Below are 12,253 nucleotides of genomic sequence, written 5' to 3'. Positions count from 1 at the left end.
AAGGTTCGTCTAGTCAAGGCTATGGTTTTTCCTGTGGTCATGTATGGATGTGAGAGTTGGACTGTGAAGAAGGCTGAGTGCCGAAGAATTGATGCTTTTGAACTGTGGTGTTGGAGAAGACTCTTGAGAGTCCCTTGGACTGCAAGGAGATCCAACCAGTCCATTCTGAAGGAGATCAGCCCTGGGATTTCTTTGGAAGGAATGATGCTAAAGCTGAAACTCCAGTCCTTTGGCCACCTCATGCGAAGAGTTGACTCATTGGAAAAGACTCTGATGCTGGGAGGCATTGGGGGCAGGAGGAGAAGGGGACGACAGAGGATGAGGTGGCTGGATGGAATCACTGACTCAATGGACGTGAGTCTGAGTGAACTCCGGGAGTTGGTGAGGGACAGGGAGGCCTGGCGTGCTGCGATTCATGGGGTTGCAAAGAGTCGGACACGACTGAGCGACTGATCTGATCTGAATGCAGTCAACTACTAGAATGACAAGATCTACTGTTCCATTTAATGCTTGTGCTGTCAGTACACAGTAATGCAACTACTAAAGCCCACTATTAATATGACTACAATAAAACATACTATTGTTGCATTGCTAGGTAGGCCATCAATGGAAATGACTATATATATTCACCAAAAGAAATAATATATATAATAACCCAGAATCAGGAGACTCCCAAATCTCTAGTTATTTTAAAGTGGATAATTTCCATGATGGATAGATGGACAGGGCTACACAATTAAAAAGAAGGACCTATTGCTGGGTGAAAATGCGTGGATGAACATCGCAAACTTAAGGCTGAACAAAAGAAGCACACATAAAAAAGTGCATATAGTATGATTCCCTTTATATAAAGCTTAAAAAGTACAAAACTTATCTATGATGCTACAAGTCAGGGTACTGGTTACCCTTGGAAGTAGGGCAGTGAATGGAACAGGACACAAGGGGCTTCTGGAGTGTGGGCAATGTTTCACTTCAGATTTTTCAGATTTCATCACTCTATTCCCTTTGAGAAAATTCACTGAACCATATACTTAATCCTCACTTATTTTTCAGTAAATATTTTATACTTCAATATGATTTATATTGCTCTTATTTTAACAGGTTTTTTTTTTTTGAGGTACAATTGATATACAAGGAACAGCACATATTTAACATGTGTAACTTGATAAGCTTGGACATATGTAAACACTTGTGATACCACCCATCACCAATCGAAGAAACAGACATATCCAACAATTCCCAGGGTATCTTCATTTCCCTTTGACTTTTTTTTTGAAATAAGAACACTTAACATGAGATCTACCCTCTACACAAATTTTGAAGTGCCCAATACCATATTGTTAACTACAGGTACCACGTTGTACAGCACTGGTCACTAGAATGTATTCATCTACCATAGCTGGAGCTTATATTCATTGAGTTGTACAATTCATATTAAAAAGAAAAATTCCACTGATGTGTATACTATACTTCAATAAAATTTACATTAAAATCCCATTGATAAAATTCCTTATTTGTCCAAAACAAAATTTGGTAACACAAGATTTGTTGGGTGCGCATCCTTTGTTTCTATTTTCTAGTTGTGCTGTAGTAGGCGTTTCTATAGTCTATATATGAGCACCAGCTCAGGCTGACCCTTGCTTTTCTTTGCGTTTGTGGGATACACAACAGAAATATGGACAAAAGCCTGGATCTGTTGACGTCTTCTCACTGAGAATGGTGGTCTGACATTTCACAGCCCTCATCCAAGTCCCAGGCCTTTCATGAGTTATTGCTTAGGACATAAAATCAATGACTAGAGACTAGATCCAGAGTTTGCTCCTCTCCATATTTGCATTGAAAGGTCCCTTAGCATCATTTCATTCTGACATAGAAGGGCCAAGTTACTGCTCTTCCTATATACTGAATTCATAAACAAAGAGTACAAAGGAGTATTGAACTGTGGGAAGCATTTTAAATCCTGGGACAGTTCTTACACACCCAAACCTGCAAGCATTCCCATTAACATCATCCCTTCAATTCCCTGTATTTTGATTACCCTTAATTGACTTTTGAAGTAAAAAAATTTTGAACCAGATTATGACAATGAATAAAGACAATATGTTTAATAAACAACAACAACAAACAAAACAAAATAAATCCTTCCTGGCCTTACCTGCCAGGGTAGAGTTAAAATAAACAACCTTGGATTATGCAGTGATATTTATTTCCTACCAAATCAACCAGGATGGGCTTATTTTTATGTTAATAAACGAGTTTAGATGAAAGGCTATATCAAGCTAGAGACATTTCTGGAGAGGAAATAAAGAGCAGGCAGTAGATTTTAAGTTCTGAGAATTCATTATCACACAAGTGATCACACTTAAACAGGTCACAGAAGCTTTCCCTCCGTGTCTGAGTAGACTGAGCCTAAAATGGGACAGCCTGTTGGGGGTGTGAGGCCTCAAATTTTAAGAGTTTCTCAGGAAAGAAATACTACAATCTGCCTTGAAGTACCTATTCCACTTAGTCAATGCTTTGAATAACTAGGGTAAATGCTTAGCCCTTCCTGTGTTCTGTTGTAGAAGTAAACAATATAATGATTCATAATGATGAATTACTTTGATCATAAGAACAGTTAGGTTTTTAACTCCTCTTCTGTCACACAGTGTAAGACTCTGATCCAAAGGGAAAAGTAATGGAGCAGGGGTCTGGAATTTAGCCGTCATTCACTATGGCTGCCAATTTCCATCCTTCTTGGTTTTAGACCAGATCCAGTCTGTGTTTCCAGACCTTCACCCTAACTTAGTCTCAGCCCAGAGAGGCACTTGACTCACAGCCCTAACCCCCACACTCACTCAATTCTTTACAGACCCCTCTCACTCATTTCAACCTCACTTCTAATTATTAGGCCCAATTAAAACTCATGTCCCTGTCTTTGAGTCCTCCAGTCAGGACACCCAACCACCAACCATGCTCAACACACCACTTTGCTGGTACTTACCCACAATCTTGCAGCCAGTCTTCAATCTTGTTGATTGGATTTCCTAGAAAAGTCAGATATCGGATCACTGTGGGGACTGAAGGATATCAGACTTCCTCCCTGGAACTCACCCTGTTCCACAAATTTACCCTTATTCAAGCCACCTCATGAACCCTTCTTATTCCCATAAAACTTTCCCTTAAGATACAAGAGTGATATACCCATGTAAAAAAACAGTGGACATCTCTTTTCTCTTGGCCTCTGGGCCCCCTTTCTCCCAGAAACTTGGGAAATACTCCAAGGTTTGGGAGCAGGGGTAGATTATTCTGTTTAAAGAAAAAAGAAAGAAAAAACAAGAAAAACCAGCACAATTTTGCTTTTGTCCTTTTTGTTTCCTATCAAATAAGCCAGGGTAGGCATATTTACATAAGATTTATTTTTTATTTTTCAATCATGTCTGTAGCATCATTTGAACCTCCAAGAAGTTCTGAGAGGCATGTGGAAAAGGTAATATTACTATTTCAGGTACTAATACTTCAATTAGACAAGTATGGTCTAGAGGGGTGAGTGACTTGCCAAAGGTCACATCAGCAACTGAGCAGCAGCCAGAGTCCAGGCACCAAGATTGAGTGTAGCTTTGTCACACATTCAACATAGAAACACTCTAAACATTCACAGAGATACCTGGCCTGGGGTCCTCACAAATACTCAAGACGACGCAAAAGTGCACCTCTTCCTCTTTCTCAATCTTATGCCCTTTCTTTTGTACACAATTCATACCTTACGTCACTGTCTTTATGGTCTTCCCTTTAGCCCATTTAACCCAGTCAAAATGAGCCACATGGAGTGAGAGTGAAAGCCGCTCAGTTGTGTCCGACTCTTTGCAACTCCATGGACTATACAATTCGCGGAATTCTCCAGGCCAGAACACTGGAGGGGGTAGCCTTTCCCTTTTCCAGAGATCTTCCTAACCCGAGGATCAAACCCAGGCCTCCCTCACTTCAGGCAGATTCTTTACCAGCTGGGCCGCAAGGGAAGCCCAAGAATACTGGAGTGGGTAGCCTTTCCCTTCTCCAGGGGATCTTCCCAACCCAGGATTCGAACCGGGATCTCCTGCATTGCAGGCGGATTCTTTACCAACCAAGCTATCAGGGAAGAAACCGGGGACCCTCTGCCCTCACGGCAGACCTGGGCATCTGCCACATATTCCCTATCTCAAGACAATATGCCTCTCTGTTTGGCCTCCTTACCTTCCTGGAAAACGTCATCCATGCCAGAGGGCTCGGCATCTGGGACATTCTGCAGGGCCGCTGCAGCCTCCTCCTCCAGGACCTGGGTCTGCCAGTGCCGGCTCTGACGGAGCCAGGCCCTGCGTCTCTCCCAGGATGTGGGGCTCAGCACAGAGCCCTCCATGGCGCCGATTCAGACTTCAGGGCCTCTGGCCACAGAGATGCTATCCTGAGAGTTGGAACACAGTGATACACCATCATCCTGTGCTCAGAATCCACCACCCCCAGGGTTGCCTCCACATTTTCCCAGCTCTGCACAAAGGAGCATAACCCTCTGCCTATTCAGGAGCTGGGAGGAGATGTCTGGTTCTTCAAAGAAAAAAAAAAGGAATGCTCTGAACAACCTAAACACCAGGGCAATTTCAGATTTCTTCAAATCTGAAAACTTGAAACATCGTATGATTTAAGGGACAATGAGAAAGGGCTGCCTCTCATGATAGGTTAGCTGCCGTATTAGAAAACATTTTCTTTAATTCTTAAGAATTTTGTCTCCCAGAATATTCCATTGAAATGAAAATATCTTTAAATTTGCAATGTGTAAATTTCACTTTATTTGATCTTCATAAAGATATATGAAAGGGGAAAAATTAGATCTCAAAGGTTAAACCAATTTTCTAAAGGTCTCACAACCAGGATGTCACTCTAACTACAGTCATTCTGGGCTTGTCTTGTTTCCTGTTTAAAATAGGAATTCTCTGGGGGAAATGGGGGTGGGAGAATCCCATAATAAAAACAACACGGAGACACTGTTGTTATTGTTGTTGCTCAGTCACTAAGTCACGTCCAACTCTTTGTGACCCCATGGACTGTAGCACACCAGGCTTCCCTGTCCTTCACTGTCTCCCGGAGTTTGCTCAACTTCATGTCCATTGAGTTGGTGATTCAGCTCAATAATCTCATCTGCTGTCACCCTCTTCTCCTTTTTCCTTCAACCTTTCCCAGCATCAGGGTCTTTTCTATTGAGTTGGCTCTTCACATCAAGTGGCCAAAGTATTGGAGCTTCAATTTCAGCATCAGTTCTTTCAATGAATATTCAAGGTTGATTTCATTTAATGTTGACCAGTTTGATCTCCTTGAAGTCCAAGGGACTCTCAAAGCTCTTCTCCAGCACCATGGTTCAAAAGCATCAATTCATTGCTTCACAGCCTTCTTCATGGTCCAACTCTCACACCCATACACGACTACTAGAAAAACCATAGCTTTGACTATACGGACCTTTGTTAGCATAAAAGTGGTGTCTCTGCTTTTTAATATACTATCTAGGTTTGTCATAGCTTTCCTTCCAACGAGCAAGCATCTTTTAATTTCATGGCTGCAGTCACCTTCTGCAGTGCTTTTGGAGCCCAAGGAAATAAAATCCGTCAGTGCTTCCACTTTTCCCCCTTCTATTTGCTGTGAAGTGATGGGACCAGATGTCATGATCTTAGTTTTTTTAAGGTTAAATTTCAAGCCAGCTTTTTCACTCTCCTCTTTCACCATCATCAAGCGGCTCTTTAGTTTTTCTTCACTTTCTGCCATTATAGTGGTATCATCTGCATATCTGAGGTTATTGATATTTCTGCTGGCAGTCTTGATTCCCACTTGTGATTAATCCAGCCCAGCATCTTGCATGATGTACTCTGCATATAAGTTAAATAAGCGGGGTGACAAGGGTGACAATATACAGCCATGTCACACTCCTTTCCCAATTTTGAACCAGTCATTTCATGTCTGATTCTAATGGTTGCTTCTTGACCTGCATACAGGTTTCTCAGGAGGCAGGTAAGGCGTTCTGGTACTCCCATCTCTAAGAATTTTCCAGTTTTTTGTGATCCACACAGTCAAATGTTTTAGTGCAGTTGATGAAGCAGATGTAGATGTTTCTTTTCTGGAATTTCTGGATCAATTAGCAGTTACCACCTTTAGAATCATCACCTTCTAATTTGTCATCTTGGGTTTTCCCCCGGCTCTGAGTTAATTCCCCAGTTCATCAGTGTGCTAATATTTCATTTAACACTGCCTGATCAACACTTGTGTGTTTTTCCAAGTGATGCATTCCGATGGCACAAGCCACTTATTTGAAGAGGAAATCAGAGGGAATGAATCATTCAACTGTGCAAATACAGCTTAAAAGATTTGAGGCTAATATACTGTAATTTGCTTATACTCTGTCCTCCTGCCTCTTCTCCACCAGCTGCACTCACAACTTCCACAGTGAACAGGTGGAGGTGGGACCACCCCTCATCCCTCCAGCTGCCATAAACACTCCATCCTTATACCTACACCTCCCTTTGTTTCTTGATGAGTCTGGCTAATGGTTTGTCAATTTTATTTATCCTTTCAAAGAACCAGCTTTTGGCTTTGTTGATTTTTGCTATGGTCTCTTTTGTTTCTTTTGCATTTATTTCTGCTCTAATTTTTAAGATTTCTTTCCTTCTACTAACCCTGGGGTTCTTCATTTCTTCCTTTTCTAGTTGCTTTAGGTGTAGAGTTAGGTTATTTATTTGACTTTTTTCTTGTTTCTTGAGGTGTGCCTGTATTGCTATGAACTTTCCCCTTAGGACTGCTTTTACTGTGTCCCACAGGTTTTGGGTTGTTGTGTTTTCATTTTCATTCGTTTCTATGCAAATTTTGATTTCTTTTTTGATTTCTTCTGTGATTTGTTGGTTATTCAGCAGCGTGTTGTTCAGCCTCCATATGTTGGAATTTTTAATAGTTTTTCTCCTGTAATTGAGATCTAATCTTACTGCATTATGGTCAGAAAAGATGCTTGGAATGATTTCTATTTTTTTGAATTTACCAAGGCTAGCTTTATGGCCCAGGATGTGATCTATCCTGGAGAAGGTTCCATGTGCGCTTGAGAAAAAGGTGAAATTCATTGTTTTGGGATGAAATGTCCTATAGATATCAATTAGGTCTAACTGGTCTATTGTATCGTTTAAAGTTTGTGTTTCCTTGTTAATTTTCTGTTTAGTTGATCTATCCATAGGTGTGAGTGGGGTATTAAAGTCTCCCACTATTATTGTGTTATTGTTAATTTCTCCTTTCATACTTGTTAGCATTTGTCTTACATACTGCGGTGCTCCCGTGTTGGGTGCATATATATTTATAATTGTTATATCAATAAAATTAGAAACGAAAATGGAGAGATCACAACAGACAACACAGAAATACAAAGGATCATAAGAGACTATTATCAACAATTATATGCCAATAAAATGGACAACGAGGAAGAAATGGACAAATTCTTAGAAAAGTACAACTTTCCAAAACTCGACCAGGAAGAAATAGAAAACCGTAACAGACCCATCACAAGCACGGAAATTGAAACTGTAATCAAAAATCTTCCAGCAAACAAAAGCCCAGGTCCAGACGGCTTCACAGCTGAATTCTACCAAAAATTTAGAGAAGAGCTAACACCTATCCTGCTCAAACTCTTCCAGAAAATTGCAGAGGAAGGTAAACTTCCAAACTCATTCTATGAGGCCACCATCACCCTAATACCAAAACCTGACAAAGATCCCACAAAAAAAGAAAACTACAGGCCAATATCACTGATGAACATAGATGCAAAAATCCTAAACAAAATTCTAGCAACCAGAATCCAACAACACATTAAAAAGATCATACACCATGACCAAGTGGGCTTTATCCCAGGGATGCAAGGATTCTTCAATATCCGCAAATCAATCAATGTAATACACCACATTAACAAATTGAAAAATAAAAACCATATGATTATCTCAATAGATGCAGAGAAAGCCTTTGACAAAATTCAGCACCCATTTATGATAAAAACTCTCCAGAAAGCAGGAATAGAAGGAACATACCTCAACATAATAAAAGCTATATATGACAAACCCACAGTGAACATTATCCTCAATGGTGAAAAATTGAAAGCATTTCCTCTAAAGTCAGGAACAAGACAAGGGTGCCCACTTTCACCATTACTATTCAACATAGTTTTGGAAGTTTTGGCCACAGCAATCAGAGCAGAAAAAGAAATAAAAGGAATCCAAATTGGAAAAGAAGAAGTAAAACTCTCACTATTTGCAGATGACATGATCCTCTATATAGAAAACCCTAAAGACTCCACCAGAAAATTACTAGAACTAATCAATGGTTATAGTAAAGTTGCAGGATATAAAATCAACACACAGAAATCCCTTGCATTCCTATACACTAATAATGAGAAAACAGAAAGAGAAATTAAGGAAACAATTCCATTCACCATTGCAACGAAAAGAATAAAATACTTAGGAATATATCTACCTATACCTACACCTTTATCTGTTAGAGTTAGGAAAAATAAAAGGGGGAAAAATAAGAAGAGAGCCAGTTTCCAGAGACTCCTGCTTTTCAAACTCTTAAAAACAAAAACCATCAGTGAAGCATTAATTTAGGCACTAAAATAGCTATTTTTGAAAAGAACATCCTAAATAGAAAAGCCTTCCTAAGACAATAAAATTGTTTTGGATGCTTCTGTTTGTTACAGACAAAATATATTCAGAGGAAAAGGATACGTAATTACTGCTGTCTGATCTAAATTCTTTTACTTTAGGTTCAGCCTAAGGCATATTTTCCCCCGAGGAGAGATAGTAGTTGGCACTATGCAACTTTATTAACCCTTGACACTGGGCTCTTTGTCCACAGCCAGTGCCTTTGAGGGGAAATTAAATGATTGACTGAAACCTGTGATGCAGAGTGAAGCCGCAAAGAGCGATAGCAGAGAGAATTTGTTGTCCTTTGGCTAAAGCTGCTGTGAGGTGATAAAACAAGGATGAAACTGCCACTGTAAAGAATTTAGGGAAAGAGTCTAAAAAGCTGTCTTAGCCTGCATTTACCTGGTCCTGCACCACCATCCAAAGCATTTAATAGGTTGGCATCAGTCAGACTGGGGAAGAAAATATCAAAGGTTGACTTGCCTGTTGTCTTTAATTTCTGACTGGCCTGTTGTCTTTAATTTCCAGAGCAAATGAACCCCACCTAAATCACAGGAAATCTTCAGCTCACCAGAACTTATTTGGGGATGAGGGGAATTTAAAAGGAAGTCATAAAGGCAGGCAGAGAGGAAGGAAAGAAAGAGGGAAAGAAGTGAGAGAAGGAAGTCGGGAAGGGAGGGAAGAAGAACTGAAGGAAGGAGGGAAAGAAGGAAGGGACGTGGATGCCCATATTCAGCCACTTGCTAAAAGTATAACCTTGGCAAATTCATCCCCTTTCTCTGGGCTCATTTTCTCAGTGTCAGAATCTCACTACCTGAGATGAGTTATGGAGGCCTCTACTTGGGTTTTAACATCCTCCATGTGAATCTATCCTGTATTCCTCCTACTTCTTGGAAAATACATCACACTCATATAGACTCATTTTCCCTCTGCCCCCTGAAAATGCTTATCTCTTTTTCAACTCCAGGCTTTTCACACATTGTTTTCCCCTGTCTTCCCCCTACCTCAGCCTTTGACGCACTCAACCTGCGAAGCCCAGCTATCAAGCAATTTCTCTGTGAAGCCAGGCCTGGCTTCCACAGTGTCCAGTAAACAGTCACTTCCTCGTAGTTCCTTCCCTTCTTCATTGTTCTTATCACTAACATTATATTTTACTTGTTAATCTAATTCATTATTTACTCTTCTGATTAAAATAGAAGCTCCACCAGGGCAGAGATTTTTCTCTGGGTTATTCACTGCTATGTCCCTGTTGCCTAAACAGAATCTAACTGGTTTTCTCCAATCTCAGCCACACTTGGATTATAGAGATGGGTTCATGGGGCATTGTGTGGGAACACCATAAGTACAGCAATATTCCGAGGCAGAAAGAAATAGAATTGTCTGGTTAGTGGTAGCAGAAGGAAGTGATGTTGCTGGAAGATAAGAAACTGAGTGTTTGTGGAAATCTGGAGGAAGTGGCAAATGATTATCAGGCAAGCACATCAACAGTGAGAGTGTTAGAACTGAGGGATGTATGCACACAGCTGTCAGGATGGCACCTTGGAAGGTATGGGGCGGGGGTGGCTTGTAATAGAAGGTATGGAGGTATTTCCTCTAAACAAGTCATACAAAAACACACACCTGTGTGTACAGTGGAGTTTGGTGCAGTGAAAAAAGCACTTACTGGGAGTTTAGAGACTTGGGCATTCTTCCAAACTTGCTGTCCAATTAACTGACTTCTGGTAAGTCAATCAGGTTTCTACTTGGGCATTGACTTTGTCCTCTAGAAAGTGAATTAGTGGCAATGAATATTGTAGAGTTTGCCTCTAATAGTAACATTTATGAATTTATTCTAGTTGAATTTGAAATATTTGTAGGAACAATACTGCACAAAAGAAGCATTTGTGTAGTTTTTCCTGTAAGAATTAGAAAATGGTCCAGTGGCCTCGGGAGTTACTTCCTACTTAACAAATTTACTTTCAATTAATACTAATTTATGAAGGCTTCCCTGGTGACTCAAACAGTAAAGAATCTGCCTCCAATGCAGGAGACTCGGGTTTGATCCCTGGGTTTGGAAAATCCCCTGGAGAAGGGAATGATTACCCATTCCAGTATTCTTGCCTGGAGAATTCCATGGACAGAGGAGCCTGGTGGGCTACGGTCCATGAGGTAACAAAGAGACAGATATGATTGAGTGTATAACACTTTCACTTTCATGAGGTTCCAGACTTAAAACTTCCTAGTGACCTAGGAAAGTGGTAAGCCTGGATGAGGAAGGCTGAAAGAAGGAGACCAAAGGAGTGTGACTCAGTCAGGAGAGCTCATGGACCCCTGGCGCTTCTTGAACTTCTCTGATCCTTTGCCTTAGTTTATACAGGCTCATCCACCTTCCTCTCTACACAACCATATGCTATCTATCCTTTGAAGACCTCCTCAAGTCATCTCTGTTCTCTTGCCCACCTCTAGCACCCAGCACATGTACCTATGTCACGTTCAGCAAGATATATGTGCCTACTTTTCTTGTCATTATCCACCAATGCTTGAACCTCTCCCCTAAATCTTACTCAGGACATTGCACAGTACCTCACAACAGAAGGGGCTCAGTAGACACTGTATCTGCAGAGAAGAATCGCACTGGAGCTGAAAAATTACCCTCATCTAGTCTATGTCCTAGGACAGGTCCACATGGTCTCAAATTCTAATGTATCAGTATATGTTTTATATGCCTTGTAATGAAGAGGAAGAAGGCTTGGGGCATAGTCACACCAAGGCTTTGTTGCTAGAACGCAGGGCCACACAAGTCTTAATGAATTTATAAGCTGAAACTATCAAATCCTCCTATCCTAAAAACAAAAACACGGGAAAAAAACTGTCTTCCAGAATTTTCCATTGTAAATTTTTACTCCTTGTTCAAAAGTTCCTTTGGGATTTGAGTACCATCTTTCTTAATGCTGGTTTATATTATAATGTTATATTTAATCTATCTTCTGTAAGGATGGATGTCTGATAAATTTTCTCTGACATTTCCATTAACTATTTCCCCCCACACCCCCCCAAAAAACAACAAAAACACCACACTGGTTTTATTGCTACTTGCTTAAATCACTCCAAAATCTTCTTTCCCCTTCTGCTATTATTTTCAGTCCTTTGTCTTTGCCTTCCCTACATTTCTCTAGAGATTTACTCCCCAAATATTTCTCCATCATCTGTTGAGTGTTCTGGAAACTGACTACAACCAAACAGAGAAGAAGTAAATTCTCTTTGTTCTGAGGATGTTATAGTTAAAAGAAAAAATTTCAGCAGATAGGATTGGAGTTAGACAAGAAGAGTCACCATTCGTGGTTTAAGACTAGGGAGTTGTTTAAGAACTTTGAAAGGAATATCTCCCACCAAAATCATCAGCAGAAGCAGTAACTTTTGTAGCAGAGAAAATCTTTATGGGTATGTGATTTTTACTACACTGAGATCATCACTTACTTCCAGTATCTCTTTTCTAAGGAATGTAGTCTGAGGTTCACTTAATATTAACATGGGCAAGTCAAAGTAATAGGTATTCATAATAACTGAGATGTATAGAGTTCCTTATATTTACCCATAAAACT

General features: G+C 40.3%; 1 protein-coding gene across 11 annotated transcripts in view; it reads right to left on the bottom strand.

Annotated features, from left to right (window-relative positions):
* The window catches only part of TESPA1 (thymocyte expressed, positive selection associated 1), a 38,216-nt gene that overhangs the window by 21,390 nt on the left and 4,573 nt on the right, over window positions 1–12,253 (bottom strand). For all 11 annotated transcript variants that reach the window (XR_011566643.1, XM_019961104.2, XM_070789547.1 and 8 more), the window contains exons 2-3: window positions 4,213–4,420; window positions 2,984–3,026 (exon numbers count right to left, since the gene is read on the bottom strand). Coding sequence is in view for 10 of the 11 variants with exons in the window: in XM_019961104.2 (XP_019816663.2) it covers window positions 2,984–3,026; window positions 4,213–4,375 (206 nt within the window). In the remaining variant the exon portion in view is untranslated. The remainder of the gene's footprint in view (window positions 1–2,983; window positions 3,027–4,212; window positions 4,421–12,253) is intronic.

This window comes from Bos indicus, chromosome 5 (genome assembly GCF_029378745.1).
Source record: "Bos indicus isolate NIAB-ARS_2022 breed Sahiwal x Tharparkar chromosome 5, NIAB-ARS_B.indTharparkar_mat_pri_1.0, whole genome shotgun sequence".
NCBI classification, from domain to species: domain Eukaryota; kingdom Metazoa; phylum Chordata; class Mammalia; order Artiodactyla; family Bovidae; genus Bos; species Bos indicus.
This window is presented reverse-complemented; position numbering and strand designations above follow the sequence as displayed.